The 20,714-nt window shown below is 36.1% G+C and overlaps 1 protein-coding gene across 2 annotated transcripts in view; it reads right to left on the reverse strand.

Annotated features, from left to right (window-relative positions):
- The window catches only part of RSF1 (remodeling and spacing factor 1), a 155,646-nt gene that overhangs the window by 108,951 nt on the left and 25,981 nt on the right, over window positions 1-20,714 (reverse strand). For both annotated transcript variants that reach the window (XM_041729815.1, XM_041729814.1), the window contains exon 2: window positions 2,747-2,838. In XM_041729815.1, coding sequence (XP_041585749.1) covers window positions 2,747-2,838 — 92 coding nt within the window. The remainder of the gene's footprint in view (window positions 1-2,746; window positions 2,839-20,714) is intronic.

A 20,714-nucleotide genomic window follows, 5' to 3' on the forward strand; every position in this document is an offset into this window, starting at 1 on the left:
CTCAAGAACAAAAAGACAACCAACTAAACAATGGAGAAGTATAAGAGCAGGCATTTTTCCACATTTCCCCAATATATACACAGCCAACAAGCATATGAAAAGAATGCTGAAACATCATTTAGTCATGAGTAAAATGCAAATCAAAACCACAATGGGAACTCACTTCATACCCACCAGGATGGTTAAAATCAATCAATCAATCATAAATGTTGATGGGGAAGAATGTGGAAAATATGGAATCCTCATAAATTCTTAGTGGTAATATAAAATGATGCAGCTTTGAAAAATAGTCTGGCAGTTCCTCAAACAGTTAATTACAGAATTATCATATGACTCAGTAATTCTATTCTAGATATAAGAAATAAATCACATGTCTACCCAAAAACCTGTAACTAAGTATTCATGGTAGCATTTTTTATTAAAGAGCCAAAAGGTAGAAACAAGCCAAATATCATAAACTGATAAGTGGATAAATAAACAGTATATCCATATGATTGAACATTATTCAGGCATAAAAAGGAACAAAGTACTGGGGTATCTGGGTAGCTTAGTCAGTTAAGCATCTGACTCTTGATCTCAACTCAGGTCTCAATCTCAGAGCTGTGAGTTCAACCCCTGTACTGAACTCCATGCTGGGCATGGAAGCTGCTTAAAAAAATAAAAGGAAGAAAGTATTGATTCATATTTTAACAGAGATGATACTTGAAAACATGCTAAGTGAAAAAGCCAAGACGGTCAAGGCCACAGAGTGTATAATTCTATTTATATGAAATGCTCAGAATAGGAAAATTCATAGAATCAGAAAATAAATCAGTAGCTGTTAAGGACTAGGGGAAAGGAGAGTAATTCTTAATGAGTATGCAGTTCCTTTTTGGATGAAAATGTCTGGTTTAGACAGTGATGATAGCTGTATCACCTTGTGAAAACACTAAAAAGAAATGAATTGTGTACTTTCAAAGGGCAAATTCTGTTATGTGAATATAACTCTACTTTTATTCTTTTATAACTTTTTTATTAAAAAAAGATTTCATTTATTTATTCATAAGAGACAGAGAGAAGCACACACATAGGCAGAGGGAGAAGCAGGCTCCTCACAGGGAGCCCAATACGGATCTCAATCCTAGAACCCCAGGATCACGCCCTGAGCCAAAGACAGGCGCTCAATCGCTAAGCCACCCAGGTGTCCCTATAACTCTATTTTTAATAAAATCATCTCATTTTATTTCTCACATTTTATGAAGAAATTGAGACACAAAGGAGCAAAATAGATTATCCATGGTTCTCAAGTTTGTTTAGAGATAGAATTAGTATACAAGATATTTCTACCTAAATTCTCAGAACATGTGAACAAACAAAACCACTTTAATGAACAGTTTTATTTATAAGAGGCTACACCCTCTAAGATGTTATGGTAAAAAAAAAAAAAAAAAAAAAAATCAATGTCCTGAAATTCCAGCATCTCTTTTTAAGCTCCAGAACCTTATTCTTAATCATTAATAAATATTCTGTTAAAGGCAAAACAGCAATTTCACTTGAATTTTTAAAGCACTTTGAATAGTTAAAAACTTGCTCAGTTATCATTTATACTTTAATATTTTTCAGAGATTTCATTCAACCTTAATTATTCAGGCTTTTAGAGAATCTCATTGCATCAAATTTTTGAAATGTTGAGCCAACTTTGAATTGCTCCAAACTTGTAGAAAGATACTGGAAAATATTGGGTTTTTCAAAAGTTAAAACACTACTATCACTGAGAGTTTGGGGTCTATATCTCTTCTCTTTAAATGTGAGAAAAACTGTAGCTTCTTCAACCAACAGAAAATGGTGAAAGAGATCTTTCTAAATTCCTTGCCCAGAGAAAGCTGATTAAAATGATTATTATTTCACGTCACTTAATTTGGAATGGTGTGTTTTACAGCAGATAAATGGAAAAGCACATGTGACTTGTATGATAAAAGCAAACAACTCTTGTTCCCTGATGGTTCCTTTTTTCATAATACTCTAAAGTCATATATACACCTCCCCACCAAAGAAAGCAGATATGAAAATACAAGGGTATATAAACACATATATATATTTTTTTAATGATAAGAAAATTACATAGTTTTTAAAATACCAAAAAATATCACCTAATACTCTGGCATGTTATAGAATTCAAAATGCTCCCAAATGATATCATGGAGGAAGGTACATACAATTTTAAAAGTCTGGATGCAATTTCAGACAATTTTTCCTCAATGGTCTTTCCTGCATAGGATTTATCGTAAGGCAACACTTTTCTGAATTCCCAGGGTGTTTTTACTGAGGATAGGTTTGGCCTTAATTTTGAAGTCTCCTACACTTGACTTAAAGGTGTTATGACATTTTACCTTTTAAGTAACAGACCAATCCTGGCTCTATCTATATATTCTCTGTGATTTCAAGGAAAAACAACTTTGCCTTATCTATGTCTTACTTGACTTGATCAGATTTTAAGGATTAAATGAGAGAAGACACGAAAACTCCTAGGCACAGTGTCAGGTGTAAAAGAGCCAGAATACCCCTGAAACCTAACCTTAGGACTAAAGACTATGGCTTAATAACTGCAGAAGAGAATCACATACTGATAGTAATTATATGGATTTCTAAGTCATAATTTGCAACTTTAAGTAGACCATTTTAAAAGTTAAGCATATTTTGAAATATCAATTTATGCTATATACGAGTAATATTTCAGTAACAGAGAAGGTTAATTTTTAACATTTACCTTGATCAAATATTTTTCCCATCTGTCTGCTGTAACAGATTTGCCAATCTTCCTCATCAACTTCAAATGGAGCTCCACCAATTCTTTTGGTACTTAAAAGAAAGAAAAAATACTGTCAGCCAGCAAAATAAAACATTTATAAACATTCAAGATGATAAAAAAAGAACTCTTCCCAATCCTGAGTGCTTTTTCAAAATAGATGATGTTGGTTTTAGCTATCCTTTAGACCCTGAATCAGAAAAGACTAAACGAGGACAAGAAATAACCTGAGACTACTCTTTCAAAAATCAGCAGGAACATTCATTCACATTTTCTTACAAAGTATTATCCAGTAAGAAGGAACTTGAGGGGTGTCTGGGTGGCCCAGTAGGTTAAGCGTCTGCCTTCGGCTCACGTCATGATCTGAGGTCCTGGGATTGAGTCCCACACTGGGCTCTCTGTTCAGCAGGGAGCCTGCTTCTCCCTCTGCCTCTGACCTTCCACCCTGCTCGAACATCTGCTCTCTCTCTCAAATGAATAAATAAAAAATCTTTCTAAAAAACGAACTTAAATGTAAACTAGATTTTTGATAATGATGCATCAATGTAGATTCATCAATTCTAACAAATGTACTTCTGTGGTACCAGGGTATGGACAATGGGGAGGTTCCATCTTTTGGGGAAAAGTGTATATGTGAACTTCTGTTATCTAAAACTGTTCTAAAAAAATAAAACCCATAAAAAAATTAGATCGAGTTAATCATACAACTAAAATTTCTACTAGTGCTTGTTTCTCTTAACACATACTTGGATAATTTACTTAGATAGCAGACCAAGACACAGATTCATAGAAAAGAATCAAGGAATACAAATTCCAAGTTGATGGATATTTCAGAAATAAGTCTAGTGGTTTTCAAACTATTTCACAAAACTACTCTTTCAACCTATACCTCCTTTATGTGCTACAGCTCTTTATAGCATCCCTATAAATCTTCACTTGACAAACTTCAGGGACAGAAAATTGACTTAACTTTCAAAGTTCTAGTTATTAGAAAGTTAGCCTTTTACATGGTCAAAATCTGCCTTCCTACACTTTCCTTCTCTGGTTCTTATTCTTGTTCTCTAATTTCAAAGACAATAATTTCAATTCCTCTTGTTAGAACCTTCAAATATTTGAAGGTTCCCTCAAATTTTCTCTTCTAAAAACCTTCTCTCAGATTTTCTCTTCTAACTGTAAACAACCAGAGTTCCATATATCTCTTGGGCATTATCTGATTATCTTGTTTAATTATATGAGTCAGACTTGAGGTAAATAAAGGACACACATACACACCTATCAAATTTAGCATATCCCAAATACCACCAGTAACCTAAGAGAAATTGGAGGTATACTCTCTAAAAATTTAGGTTCCATAATCAAATACATTAGAAAAATACTGGATCAAAAAAAAAAAAGTTGTTTTGTTGTTGTCGTTTTCTACTGTAGAACTTCTTGATGTCTTTACTGATCTTAGGTGCATTGTGAATATCCAAGAAAAGGATATAATCTGTAACATTACCTAATATATTTGATCATGGAATTTTGTGTGAAATACACATTATCCTTTTTTTGTTAAGATTTTATTATTTACTTATTTATTTATTTGAGGGAAAGAGAGTGAGTGAGCTCCCTGGCAGACAGGAGAAGCAGACTTCCTAATGACAGAGAACCAGATGTGGAACTCAATCCTGGGACTCTGGGATCATGAACTGAACTGAAAGCAGACACTTAACTGACTGAGCCATCCAGGCACCCAAACATACACTATCTTCTATAACTTAGGATACAAGTGCTCTAAAGAACAGGTTGGGAAATGATGGAGTAATTTTCAGTCATTCTTTCAGACTCTTCATACTCCACTAAAGCTAATTTTAACTTCAAGATGATTTTCTTGAAGTATAAAAACATTCACCCATCCAACAAATTACTGTGGGACCACTACCAATAAACAAGAAAAAGACTCTACCCTTAATAAGCCTACTTAAGTTGGTCTTCTTAGGGGTTTGGATAGTGGGTGGGTTGGAGGCTGGGATCAGGGAGAAGAATAGGAGGGGTGGTTATAGACAAGTAGACAAAGACTATTCATACTAAACCTAAACCTAAGTTTGGGATTGAGGGTACAGCACTGAAAATGGGGGAAAGGACATTACTTACAGAAGTAACAGCAGATGCAAAAGACTGAAAAACAAAGTGATCATGGAAGTGGAGGCATGGACACAGATAAAAGTATGATCATGAAGAACCTAGTATGTCTAGGCTAAGAAGTTTATATTTTATTTAAAAGTTTAGGCAAGGGACACCCAGATGGCTCAGTCAGTTCAGGTCATGATCCTGGAATCCTGGAATCAAGCCCCACATCAGGCTCCCTGCTTAGTGGGGAGTCCGCTTCTTCCTCTCCCCTGCTTGTGCTCTCTCTTGCTCTCACTTGCTGATTCTCTCTCTCTCTCTCTAATAAAATCTTTTTAAAAATCAAAAAAATAGGGCAGCCCGGGTGGCTCAGCAGTTTAGCGCCACCTTCAGCCCAGGGCCTGGTCCTGGAGACCCGGGATCAACTCCTGGAGACCTGGGATCAAGTCCCACGTCAGGCTCCCTGCATGGAGCCTGCTTCTCCCTCTGCCCGTGTCTCTGCCTCTCTCTGTGTCTCTCATGAATAAGTAAATAGAATCTTTAAAAAATAAAAATAAATTAAAAAAATAAAAGTTTAAGCAAGTGTTTTCTACACTCTTTTAGAAAGCAATTAAATTGTAGGAAAACAGACTGCTTTTATTTGCTTGCTTGTTTTAGGAGGTAGGAGGCAAGGTAGAGATTAAACATACATTATGGAAAGTATCAACCCAGAAAGATGGGAGTAACCTGAACTTAAGTAGAAGTGGTATAGACAGAAGTAGGCGATCTGAGAAATGTTTAGGAAACAAATAATACAACTGAGTGATTGATTGGCTATGCAAAGTTAGAGAGAAAGTTAAGAAAAAGGCACTGGCTTAGGCAACTGAGTAGATGCTAATGAGAATACACTAGGAAGAAAAAGACCAGGGTTCGGTTGTCAACTGCACCACTTAATACAAAGTAATTAGGATTCTTCTGGTGAAATTCTTTAAACCCTGAATTTCAAACTCATCCATAACGGGCTACATTAGCTATCTTACAGTTTTAAAGTATGAAAACATTACATAAAGCTAAAATATCTTTATTTCTGTTGTGATATTTGGGGAATCAAGGCCTGTGTCAATTCTTCCTTTTCTACTTTTCTCAAACACAATAGTCTTGATGATTCTGCCTTCATACATCTCAACCCTGTTCCTTCCTCCAATTTCTCTAGGATATCTAGATATCTAGAAAAATAGCTATGGTAATCTCTTATAACAAAACCAACCTTCCAAATATACTGTTTTCATTAACACTTCCTATTCATTGTCACCTTTTCTGGTTCCTAAATACCTATATTAAACTCATCCAGATTTCGTACTGTAGCCTCAGAATCTTATATTCATTCTTAACCTAACATTCCAATCCTTCTCTCTCACTTTCATACTGAAATCCTTGATTCAAATTATTCTGGCCTGTTCACATGCCCAGACCACTACCTATCTGGGCTTTATTTAAGCCCTTCAGCTTACGGTTTTTTCCCCACTTGAATCATATTTCTCTTTCAGTGTCTCATCAATAAAAGGCCCAAAGTCTCTGTGATAGCCTTCCAACGATTCTGGCAACATGTCTGTCCTTGGAATGCCCAAAGTACTCATACTGCCTGTATCATTCCCTTAGCAGCTGGCTAAGCCTTTACATCAGTGTTTTATGTATTTTTTGATATGTGTTCCATATCATACAGATATATAAAATCACAAAAAGTTTTGTTGATACAACTAGTACTATTCCTAAAAATCTAACATGGCAGAAATAACTATACACCAAAAAAATTGCTTTGGGTCCACTTGACAAGTTTAGTCATTGTTGATTTAGGCATGTAGAAATAAATTATATACTACTTGTTTATTAGGGCACTGGCTCTTGCACACAACTGTCCAACAGAAATATAAGATGAGCCACATTATTTCAAATTTTCTAGTAGTTCATTCATAAAAATAGGCCAAAATTAACTTTAATAATATATGTTATTTAATACTATATTATTTCAGTATATAGTCAGAATCTAAAATATGTTATTTTACATTTTTTACTTGATATTTTATTTTTTTGAAGTGTAGTATAGTTGACAAATAACATTATATTAGTCTCAATTGCACAACACAGTGATTCCATATTTGTATTCAGTATTTGTATACATTGTAAAATGATCACCACAGTAAGTCTAGTTAACATCTATCACCTAATATGCCTGCAAAATATTTCTGTGATAAGAATTTTTAAGACTTACTTTTTTAGCAACTTTCAAACAAGCAATACAGTATTACTAACTATAGTCACAATGCTGTATATTATATTCCCATGACTTATTAATTGTATAGCTGGAAGTTTGTACCTTTTGACACCATTCAATTTACATCTTATTTTTTACTTAGTATTCAAAACAAAGTGTGCATTTTATACTTACAGCATATCTCATTTCATACTAGCCATATTCAAGTTCTCAAGAGCCACTTATGGCTAATGGCTACTGTAGTGGATCATACAGAGCTAGCATACCTAAAACTAAAATTTATAACCCACAATTTGCTAATAATTTACTTATACTTTTGACATATAATTAACATACCATATTAATTTCAGGTACACAACATAATAATTTAGTATATGTATATGTTGCAAAATGATCACCACAATAAGTCCAGTTAACATATGATTTGCTTATATTTTTGTTACAAATAGAACTGATAAGCTGATGACCTTTAGGGACATTAGTGGCTCTTAATATTTTGTCAACTGTTAAGAAACAGGCAAAAACTTAACAGAAAAATTAACCAACATCATAGTTAAATTGAAAATATTAAAATTCCCATACTCTAAATTCTCTAAACATGCTATCTATTCAACAGATCATTCTATAATGATGGAAATAGTCTTTATCAGCACTTTCCAATATAATAGCCATCTACATGTAACTACCGCACACTTGATATGTGGCTAATAGAAATGAAGCACTACACTATTAATTTTTAAAATTAAATTTAAATATCTACATGTGGCAAATAGCTACGACTTTAGATAGTGCAGCTATAAGTTATCAATCATATTTTTAAAATACATGATAATTTTCTAAAACACAGAGTGACATCTATAAATTCACTTATCTAAATCCCTTGGAACACTTTCTAGTCTCATTTTCCAAATATTTGGTAATTATTAACTTCCTTCTACAGATATCTGTTAACAAACTGTGTCATTCCGAAAAATATAAGTTTTGTCACATTAAGATCTCTACCAACACATGACAGTTTGATATATAACCTTTAACTGACCCATTTCTTTCACAAGGGCTCAAGAGTTAAAAGATTCTGAAGCAGAAGGAAAGGTCAAGGCCATGTGAATTCATGAAGGCCCTGCCAAGAGGATGTAGGTATGAAGCAGCAGAAAGTGGTAGAATCTCAGACTGCATTACTGATCCAATCCCCCAAAGATGTTCTATATTTGGACATTTTTCTAAGCATCTTACTAGCACCAAGCCTTGAGAACGCTGCTACTTCTACAATTCTAGACTTATTACTTGTAATTCTGCTTTCTAAACGGTCAAATTTTACAGCAGCTCATAATAACATATGTTAGAATTCTTCTCATTTCCCAATAAAGTCTTACTTAAATGTCCTGTATGCTTGTAAGCATAGATACACTTAAGAGTCACAAAACCAGCTGATTTTATATGTCACTGATCAAAGAACACTGATTTCAGATATAATGATTAAAAGATAACCTTACAGGGGCACCTGGGTGGCTCAGTGGTTGAGCATCTGCCTTTGGCTCAGATCGTGATCTCAGGGTCCTGGGATCAAGTCCCGCATCAGGCTCCCTGTGAGGAGCCTGCTTCTCCCTCTGCCTGTGTATGTCTCTGCCTCTCTCTGTGTCTCTCTCACAAATAAATAAATAAATTCTTAAAAAAAAAAAAAAGATAACCTTACAATAAACTTTACTTTACAGTTTTCCCAAACTCTGTTGAGGGAGCACAGCTTTAGCAATAATGAGACTATTCCCACAGACCCCCTGTTCCTTGAAATAACTGTTACATATACCTTATCTTTAAATAATTCATTTAATCAATCATCCTAAAATTTCCTGAAAAGAAATGGACTGAGATAATGAACTATATCTTAAGCCACTCTGTGAAAAACAATAGTTCAGAGATGCCAAGTAAGTATAAGGTACTAAACTCAGCTTATTACCATAATGGGTAAAATAAATCCAAGAGCTGTTGCAGGCAGACAAACCAAGGGGTATCTGCTGCTCCACCTTAAGTTTATGAATTTCATTTAAAACCATACTGCTGTTCCCTTATAGGTGGAGAAAAAAAACATGGTTCAGATGATTTCAGAACCAAAACTGTGAAAATGTCTCTGCTTCAAAGAAAGTAATCAGCGTACTACAAATATCAGCATGGTTGGAGGTTGTGATAACCAACAATTCACCACTCCTTCCTGAAAGAGAAGTAGATGTTTCTTTATGGAGAGGAAAGGCCTTTCTCTGTGTAAGATGATGTGAGACATACTCACATGAGTCAATCTTTAAAGGGTTTCTTTTGGGATCCCTGGGTGGCTCAGCAGTTTAGCACCTGCCTTCAACCCAGGGCATGATCCTGGAGTCCCAGGATGGAGTCCCGCATCAGGCTCCCTGTATGGAGCCTGCCTCTCTCTCTTTCTCTGTGCCTCTCGTGAATAAATAAATAAAATTTTAAAAATAAAATAAAATAAATGTTTCTTTTTCCTTATATTCAAGGCAAAGCATCCTGGCAGAGGCAATGAGATAATTGAGGCAATGGCTTCCGTAGTATCACAGGCCTTCAACTCTAATCAGCTGTTATTTCTCTTCTCTCTTTTCTCTCTACTCCATTTAATAACCATGAAGGACTTGAGGAGTATAGAGGGGAGAAGAAAGAGAAAGACCCAAAACAAATTTAAAAAGAAATAGTGATGTGAATAGTATTTAAGGAAGAGGAGGACTTTTCCCACAACAAAAGTGAAAAGTTGAAAGACTAGTATATCCTTCACCAAGATGCACCAATTGCTAACATTTTAGGGAAACATCTTACATAGGGTAAAGCCATCAGGTAAGGCTAATAAAGATGAGACCTTAAAGAAGCAATCAACTAAGCCAAGGAAGAGAACATGCTAGCTACAAGGAAATGCCTGTAGAGAAGTCCTGAGGCAACCAAAAACTTCCAGCGTGGCTGGAGAAGTAAACAAGGGGCAAACTTCATAAAGCCTTAGGGGGCTAAGTAAAGAGTTTAGATTTTATTCTAAGTGAAATGAGAACTCAAGGAAGAATTTAGGAAAGTTTCACGATCCAAGTTTTTAAAAGATCATTCTATGTCTAGGACCTGCTTCAAAACAATCTAGGCAGCAGGGGCAGGAGTGGAGTGGGGTCTGTAGATGGAGTTACAGATGAAACAAAATCATAATACTGTACTGAAGGGGGGGTGATGGATATATGAAATTCATTATACAACTTTCTACTTTTACATGTTTCACATTTTTTATGATTTAAAAAGTTAAAGGAGATGTGGAGGTCACTTTGGTTGCTCTGTGAGGGATGAGGGAGACGGAAGCAAATAGGATTAATTAGGAGGCTATAGCCATACTTCAGGAAAGAGGTAATAATGGCCTGAACTAAGGCTGCAAGAACAGAGATGCAGAGAAGTGCCCTCAAGGCAAGTTGCAAAATGTAGAATGCTTCTTCTTAAAAGCACCTACACCAATCTTAATCTCAGGAAGTGACTACTGTTTATTTGTCTTCTAAGTGATCCCAATTAATTTGTTCATGTTTATTTTGTTTTTTTTTAAATTTTATTTATTTATTCATAGAGACACAGCTAGAGAGAAAGGCAGAGACACAGGCAGAAGGAGAAGCAGGGAGACCGATGTGGGACTCGATCCCGGGTCCCCAGGATCACGTCCCGGGCTGCAGGCGGCGCTTAAACCGCTGTGCCACTGGGGCTGCCCTAATTTGTTCATGTTTATTTTTTTTTTAAAGATTTTATTTATTTATTCATGAGAGACACAGAGACAGAGAGAGGCAGAGACACAGGCAGAGGAAGAAGCAGGCTCTATGCAGGGAGCCCGATGTGGGACTCGATCCCGGGTCTCCAGGATTACACCCTGGGCTAAAGTCTGCGCTATACCACTGAGCCACCCAGGCTGCCCTTGTTCATGTTTAAAAGCAGAAACCACAACTTTTTGTGAAACCATATTCCTACATTTAGAAAAGGAACATATACACACACTTAATGATAAAGTCAAATAAATTTATTTGTAGTATGTCTTCTTTCTTATACTCTTCATCATTTCAAATGTTCACATTTCACTTAAAAGCCTGAACTTAATATTTCAATTAATACTTAAAATCTATATTATATGTATATTATTAAAAAAGCACTAGACAAAGTCACGAGAAAGGTACAAATTTTAGAATAGTCACTCCACTTCCAAATTGCTTTCTGGAAAACTTAAAACTATAAAAATCCACAATAGTATATACTCTCAGGGCAAAACTGACATCATATAGTCTTAATGATCTAAATCTCACTTTGCAATTATCTATCCTCTATCTCCTCTTCCTCCTCTCTCCCATCCTTAGATTGAAGCTCTATAAAGAACAGATTAAACTGCCTTTTTCATCACTGTATTCTCAGTACCAACCACAGTTCCTGATTCACTCAATAATTTGATGAACTGAAATACAGACAAGAAAGCAAGGGAAGCAATAGAGAGGGTGCAAAGTAAAAGTTCTGCAGCTGCTAGAAAAAAAAAAAAGAGAGTTGCTACAGGTGTGCACCTGGGTGGCTCAGTTGGTTAAGTGTCCCACTCTTTATTTTGGCTCAGGTCATGATCTCATGGTCCTGAGATTGGGCCCTGGGTCAGACTCCAAGCTAAGCATGGAGTTTGCTTAAGATTCTCTCTTTTCCTCTCCCTTTGCTCCTCCCCCTCCTTTCTGTAAACTAACAGTATGCAGGAAGATTTTGAGGAAGAGGAGATGAAAATGATGGCAAAAGTGCCAGCTCTGGGCTCCAGTTCACTATGAGTCATTAGATGATATCACTACCTCAAGACAACTTATTTGCACTTGATTTTTTCCCTTCTCTCTCCCTTTGGAGGGGAGTAATGGAAGAGGTAAATGCACCCACTGAAATGTGTATATAGGAGCAAATAATGAAGTCTGTATGTTTAACTGAAGAAATACCTATATGAGGGCACTTGGCTGGCTTTAGTCAGTAGAGCATCTGAATCTTGATCCCTGGGGTCGTGAGTCTGAGACCACACTGGGTGTACTTAAAAAAAAAAAAAAAAAAGAGAGAGAGAGAGAGGACAGGTGCCTAGGTGGTGCGTTGGGTTAAGCATCAGACTCTTGGTTTCCGCTCAGGTCATGATCTCAGAGTGTTGAAATCCAGCCCTGTGTCAGAGTTTAAGTTTCACTTAAGTTTCACTCCCTACTCCCTCTGCCCCTCTCCTACCCTGTTCTCTCTCGCTCTCACTCTCTCTAAAATAAATAAATCTTTAGGGCAGCCCGGGTGGCTCAGTGGTTTACTGCCGCCTTCAGGCCAGGGCGTGATCCTGGAGACCTGGGATAGAGTCCCACGGCAGGCTCCCTGCATGGAGCCTGCTTCTCCCACTGCCTGTGTCTCTGCCTCTCTCCCTCTCTCTCTGCGTCTCTCATAAATAAAATCTTAAAAAAAAAAATCTTTAAAAAGAAAGGAAAAGATGTACCTACATATACAGTGATTTCCTAATACTAGATCTCTATAAAATGCCAGACTTCTATCTTCATCATGTACACCCCATACTATCTAAAAACTGGAACAGCATACTACAAGATGCCTTTATGATCCAATGCCACGATTTTAGGTGTTGTGAAATCAGTCTGATACTTCTTTTAAAGACAATTCTGAAGAACTATGAACTTAAAAGAATTCCATTTCAGGGGCTGGCTCAGTCAGTAGAGCATGTGACTCTTGATATCCCAGTTGTGAGTTCAAGACCCACAGAAGGTGGAGAACTTACTTAAAACAACAACAAAAACCCTCTATTTCTTTATGAAATGTATATTGTCTTCATTCCTTCCTAAGAAGTGACCAGTTCACACTTTTCCTTCAAACAACATTCATTTAACAAGCAGAGATACATAGGTGACACACTAGATCATCTTAGAGTTTCTTGAAGTCTTAGCAGAAATGAGTTCACTGTAATTTCTACAGTTATTACAATAAATAAGAAAATGTTTATCAAAACAGCATTCTAAATCATAAAGCAATACAAGCCAAAGTTACTGTTATTCACCACCAGATGGTGATCATGTCTTATTAAAAGCAAAATGCTGATACCTTATTTGGGGGCCAGCCAGCTGATCTAAAAATGATCAAAAAGTAAACCAAAGTTATCTGAATAAAATGTTGGTGATTTTTAGGTAAATTCAATCGAAGCATCAGCAAAACAACAGCAATAAAAAATAGGTTCTGCCTAAAGACTGTTAAAGCAACCAACAAGGAACATCTGATAACCACAATTTATTTTTTTAAAGATTTATTTATTTATGATAGACAGAGAGAGAGAGAGGTAGAGACACAGGAGGAGGAAGCAGGCTTCATGCTGGGAGCCCGACACGGGACTCGATCCCGGGACTCCAGTATCGCGCCCTGGGCCAAAGGCAGGTGCTAAAACGCTAAGCCACCCAGGGATCCCCTGATAACCACAATTTAAAGAAAAAAAAAAGTATATGTGTTTTTTGCAGTCTTATATTATTTAACCATTCATATGACCCTGAACTTCTTAACTTCAGACAGAGATATTTCTACTCAGCAAAATGATACTATTGAACATTTTACAAGAAAACAAAACCAAACCAAGATGCTCAACATCACTAATCATCAGGGAAATGCAAATCAAAACCATAATGAGATATCACCTCACACCTGTCAGAATGGCCAAAATCAAAAAGACAAAAAATAGTAAGTGTTGGTGAGGACAGGAGAAAAAGGAACCCTTGTACACTGAATGGTAATGCAAACTGGTACAGTCACTATGGAAAACAGGACAGAGGTGTCTCAAAAAAGTAAAAATAGCATTACTGTATGAGATCTAGTACTTCCACTATCAGATATCTACCCAAAGAAAACAAAAGCACTAACTAGAAAAGATTTATGTACCCTTATGTTTATTGCAGCATTATTTACAATAGCCAGAAATGGAACAACCCGTGTCCATTCACAGATGAATAGATAAAGATGTGTAACATATGCAATGCAATTATTACTCACCCACAAAAAAAGAATCATATCTTGCTATTTGCAACAACATAGATGGACCTAGAGGATATTATGCCAAGTAAAATAAGTCCATCAAAGACAAATACCATATGATTTCATTCATATGTGGAATTTAAAAAACAAAACAAACAAAAAGACCAACAAAAAAAAAAAAACACTCTTAAATACAGAGAACTGGTTGTGAGGGGAGGTGGGGGGATGGGTGAAATAGGTGAAGGAGATCAAGAGTATGTTTATTGTGATGAGCACCAAATAATGTACAAATTTTTTTTTAATTTTTTTAAATTTATCTATGATAGTCACACACAGAGAGAGAGAGAGAGAGGCAGAGACACAGGCAGAGGGAGAAGCAGGCTCCATGCACCGGGAACCTGATGTGGGATTCGATCCCAGGTCTCCAGGATCGCGCCCTGGGCCAAAGGCAGGCGCCAAACCGCTGCGCCACCCAGGGATCCCCTGTACATAAAATTTTAATCACTATATGGTACACCTGAAACTAATATAGTACCATAGGCTAATTATATTTGGATTTAATAAAAGGGAAAAATACAAAAAAACTGTATTATGAAATGTTAAAATAAATCCCCAAATAGAGACTACTACAACAAAATCCATGAACTCATCACCCCACTTCAGCAATGATCAAATGCCCAAAAGACATTTCCCACCCCAAAATGCTATTTTAAACCAAATTTCAGGTTATCATTTAATCAACAAATATTTCACTGTGTATCTCTAAGGGATAAAAACTCTATAAAAATAACCATAATACAATTATTACTACCTAGAAATTAGTAGTTCCTTAATCTCATAGAATTTCTGTCAAACAATTTTTAAATATTATAAATCAACCAAGAAATGAAATTATATTGTACTGTTACTGTTAACTCTGCAGCAGATAGACAATGGTGGCACCTCACCTTTATTCTCCCAGCACTTAGAGGATTCCAGTGCAGGCCAACCTGCAACCATGTCCAAGTTTTTTTCTGACTACAGGGCAGGGAAATTAACCCTTCCTGAGAGCAGCCCTGAACCAGTAGCAGACAGAAACTCCATTACCCCATGGCTAGGATAAATCTGAGATATGATCTACACTCTCTCAGAACTCAACAGGAGGATTCCGCTCCAATTGCCTATAACGTAAGTTACTTGATAACACACTCTGCATTAGTTTTTCCCCTTCCAGGTCTCACTTTCCCTTCCCTTATTGGTGTTTCCTGGCATTGCTCTCCAAATAAACTATGAGCACTCACATTTTTGTCTCAGGGTTTGCTTGCTGGGGAATACAAAATAAGACCTCTTAGTTTTTTGGTTTTTGGTTTTTTTCTTAAGATTTTATTTATATATTTGAGAGATAGAGAGAATGAGCAGGAGGGAGGGACAGAGGGAGAGGGGAAGCAGACGCCCTTTTGAGCAGAGAGCCCGGCGTGGGACTCAATCCCAGAATGCTGGGATCATGACCTGAGCCAAAGGCAGACACTTAGCCATTTGAGCCACCCGTGCCCCTGACCTCTTAGTTTTGAATGAAAGCTGTGAACATCCTAAGAAAAATGTAAACATAAAAATGTTTGCAAATATGTTCAACAAGTTTACAGATAACCCAAAAGGCATAGATATATCCCAGTTTATAGAACCCTTGCTCCTATAGGTTCAGGATAGCTGAGATCTTAATTATGTTTTTGCAAGTGTTCTATCGAGATTGTTCAGTTATGTTGAAAACCTAACATCTCCACCCCTTATTCTTCAACTGTCAACAAAGCAGCATCATTACCTCAATACTTAGTTCTATGTATAGAAAATCTAACTGAAAATAAGACAATTGCTGCCTTAAGGTTCTAAACACTTTAAAGAAAAAACAAAGTTCATAGAAGGAGTGGTTTACTAAAAACTGGGTCCCAGGAAGAGCCACAAAATGTTAAACTTACAAGTATTTTCACTTACATAGGACTTTTAATTGATTTTTTTTTTTAAGCTACTGCAGGCCTCAAACAACAGGTGAGAGTTATAAAATTTGTGGAGATTTCTTTTGAAAAAAGTCCCCTCCAGCTAACACACACTCCTATCATTCCGGAAAAAAAGTTCTATGAATTCAGTCTGCATATTCTTACCTGTTCCATTTGTTCCAAACTCAGTATAATCTGACTTCTATTAGTTAAATTAAATGGATGCTATAGCTTTTGTCTTAATTTAGCAACATGTAACACTGTAACCCCCTCTCTTCCTTCTTGAAACCTGGCCATTCTGTGACACCACTTTTCTGATTTGTCATTTCTTTGCCCCCTTTAATTTCTTTGCAGACCCTACACTTTGGCCCTCTCCTTGAAAATTGATTGTTTTATTTATTTTTTAATTGATTGTTTTAGAATTTCATTTCTTTTGTCCCCTGTGCTGGTTGTGGGTATGTTGGAGTAACAAAAAAACCTTACCATTGCAGCTTCAGGAGGCTACTTTTTCTCATGTAACAAAAAGACTAGAGTAATGCATTGCTAGTTTTGGTTTAATGACTCAACAACTCCACCTGAACTTCTTGGAATTCCCAAACATTCCATACTGTTTCTAGACTCCAGATCTTAACATACACAGTTCCCTTTATCTTCAACTCATCTCTCTATTCATCCCCAGAGCTGTTTGGTTGTTGCTTCCTTGGTTTGGTTGTTTGGTTGTTGCTTCCTTAATCAGGATTAAGTGCCCCTGATGTGTATGCCAAAATGATTCTACTTATGCATTACACTGTATCATGCATGCCTATCTGACCAACTCTATCCAACATAAAACAAGCCTTAATCTTCAGCACCTAGGACAGTACCTAGCACATACCACAAATTCAATAAAGACTTGTTAAACGAATGATTTGGACTTAAAAAACAAACAAACAAAAAAACCTTTTTCATAAATATGAACCTCTCCTAACCCTAGGACCTGACTGATAAGTAAATGAATAAAAAAAATACATATTTCTTGCTTATACTTAATGAACTATATATAAAACAGAATGAAGTCCTAAAACCGCAAAAGGAAACATGTAGAAGAGAATATATATTTTGGCAATATGCATTTATGCCACTCAATCAACTTTACTCATGTACCAGTTTACAAGTGGCCAACCACAAACTGGCTTTCATGAATGAGTAAGCTTCCTAACACAACGAGAACAGACTAAGATAAACAGAACACAGAAGAGAATGACTAAATAATCCCCTTGGGACCCCATTCCAGTCAGTCATCACACTCCTAGACACAGGTAACCAAGGGGTCTGCCTTCTGTCACTATAGCGTTGTCTCTTCTAGAGTTTTATATAAATAAATTATATTTTACGTACTTACTTTGTCTGGCTTTTTTTGTTCAGCATAATGTTTTTGAGATGCACCCATGTCTTCCATGCATTGGCAGTCTACTCCTTTTTAATATTAGTATCACACTGTATGAATATATTTGTTCATCTCATCACCTGATGAATTTTGTAGTTATTTCCAACTTTTAGCTATCATAAGCTGGCTATGAACATTTCTACAAGTCTTTGTGTGGTCATGCATTTTTATTTCTCTTGGGCAGATATCAATGGAAACTGATAGGGTGTATGGAAAATAAAGGCTTAATTTAATAAACTCTTAAACATTTTGCTAAAGTAGTTGTACTATTTAATCTTTCCACAATTACTGTATAAGAATTCCAGTTGATTCACATCCTCATCAACACCCGAGGCACCATCAGTCACTTTAACAGAATGTTTTCTACTTTGTTGGGTACAGTATTCTAGAAATGTCCAGAACATCCAGTTTGTGATAACACTGCTCATGTCTTCTCACTTTGTCTAGCTGCATTATCAATTACTGAGATAGGTGATGAAATTTCCATTATACCTTTAGAAAATATACATATTTTTCAGTTCTGTTACTGGGTAAAAACACTGTTGTTGGAATTTTTGTATTTTTCTGATAAATTAACCCCTTTAGCATTATAAAATATCCCTTTCTATATTGGCTTGTTTCTTGTTCTGACATCTCCATTTTCTGATATTAGTATTTGTATGTATGGTATTTCCAGTTTTCTAATGATTAGCTTTGCACAGCGTATAATTTTCTACCCTTTCGTTTTAAACTATTTCTTTATATTTGAAGTGGATTTTTGTATAGCATAGAGTTGGGCTTGATTTTTTTATCCACTGACAATTTCTTTTACTTAATTTTAATTAATTTTAAGTTAATTACCACAGGTAGCTAAACCTTCAGAGACAGAAGGTTTAAGCTAAAGGCCAGCAAATTAAGGCTCACAAGGCAAATGCACTCTGTCAACTGTGTTTGTACAGCTCACAAACTAAGAATGATTTTACTTTTTTAAAGGGTTAGGAGGGGAAAAAAAAGAAAAATAGTATTTTCTGGGGCATGTGACTCTTGATCTCAAGGTTGAGAGTTCAATCCCCTTGCTGGGTATAGATTACTTAAAAATAAAAATCTTAAAAAAGATAATATTTTGGCAGCACCTGGGAGACACAGTTGTTTGAAAGTCTTACTCTTGATTTTGGCTTTGGTTGTAATCTCGGGGTCATGCAATCAAGCCCCACATTGGGCTCTGGGGCAGCAGAGTCAGTTTAGCATTATCTCTTCCCTCTCCCTCTGTCCTCCCCCCCACATGCTTGCTTGCTTTCTCTCTCTCAAATCTTTAAAAAATATTTTGTAACACATAACAATTACATGAAATTCAATGTCTACTTTTTATTGGAATGCAGCCATACTTATTCATTTATACAATGTCTATGACTACTTTTATGTGATACTGGCAGAACTGAACACTTTCAACAGATACCATATTGACCACAAAGCCTAAAATATTCTTTAATCTGACTCTTTATAGAAAAATTTTGCCAAACCCTGATTAAAACCATTTATACTAACACAATTATTGATCAAATCAGATTTAAATCTATAATCTTGTCATTTGTTTACTATATATCTCAATATTTCTTTGTTCTTTCTTTTACTGTGTTTTGTGCAGAGTAACCATACTTTAAATAAACATACTTTAACGTTTTGTTTAATATCCACTACTGGCTAATTAAGCACACTTCTTTATTTTGATATTTAGTGTTTGCTCCAGGTTTTACAATACGCATCATTGACTCAACACAGTGTAACATAACATCAAATGATGCTCTCCCACTTCATGTAAAACGTGAGCACTTTTTACCCTTCCAACACTCTATTTCCATTTCCCTGCTCTCATACTTAATACTACAGTTCATACATACATTTTCCTTCTACACATGCTGTAAAACTTACATTATGATTTTTGTTTTAAGCAGTCAATTATCTTATCTGCTAATAAGCCCCTGGATGTTCAATGGTTGGCCTTATGGAGTTTCACTTTATGTATTTATGATCCCAGCATTCAGCAGCAGACTCAAAGTAGCCACTATATGGATTTCTAGAGTTCTTTTGTCTGCATAGCTCCTTTCTTTTCAGAACCTGGCTACGCAACTTCTAGTTGCCTAAGCCTCTCCAACATCCAAATTCTGGCTTCCAGGTTCTCATTAGACTCTCTCTTCCTGTTTCTGTGTCTCCAAAGTTGCTTCAGGACAGGAAGCTATAATAGTGGTAAACCTAACTAACCTCTTTTATTTCCTCTCTCTCAGGAATCACAGTCTTACTCTGCCTATCATATAATAACTAAAAACAAAACAAAACAAAAATCTAAAACAAGATAATTCATATATTTTGGCCCAGTTTACGAGTTGTTTATGACAAGGGAATAAAGACTTATTACTCCATCGTAGCCAGAGATGGAATTCGTAATTTTTATAAACAATATTAAAAACTTATGTATTTGCAAAAATGCAGATTTGAAGGGGTACATGCACCTTGATGTTTATAGAAGCATTATCAACAATAGCCAAACTATGGAAAGGGCCCAAATGTCCATCAACTGAAGATGTGTTGCATACACACACACACACACACACACACACACACACACAAACACAAAAGTATTAGCCATCAAAAAGAATGAAATTAAAAAAAAAAAAAAAGAATGAAATTTTGCATTTGGAACAACATAGATGAAGCTAGAGTGTATTATGCTAAGCGAAATCAGTCAGAGAAAGACAAATAGGAAAACAGATCAACGTATGGGAAGAAAAAAAGAGGGAAGCAAACCATAAAAGACTCTTTTTAAAAAGATTTTATTTATTTATTCATGAGAGACACACAGAGAGAGGCAGAGACACAGGTAAAGGGAGAAGTAAGTTTGTTGCTGGGAGCCCAGTGGGGGACTTGATCCCAGGATCACAACCTAGCCAATGGCAGACGCTCAACCACTGAGCCACCCAGGTGCCCCCATAAGAGACTCTTAATGATAGAGAACTAAGGTTGATGTAAGGAGGGGTGAGGGGTGGGCTAAACGGGAGATGGGCATTAAGGAGGGCACTTGTTATGATGAGCACTACATGTGATATATGGGATGAATACTAAATTCAACTCCTGAAATGGATATTATACTATAGGTTAACTAACTAGAATTTAAATAAAAATTGG

This window comes from Vulpes lagopus, chromosome 15 (genome assembly GCF_018345385.1).
Source record: "Vulpes lagopus strain Blue_001 chromosome 15, ASM1834538v1, whole genome shotgun sequence".
In the NCBI taxonomy this organism is placed as follows: domain Eukaryota; kingdom Metazoa; phylum Chordata; class Mammalia; order Carnivora; family Canidae; genus Vulpes; species Vulpes lagopus.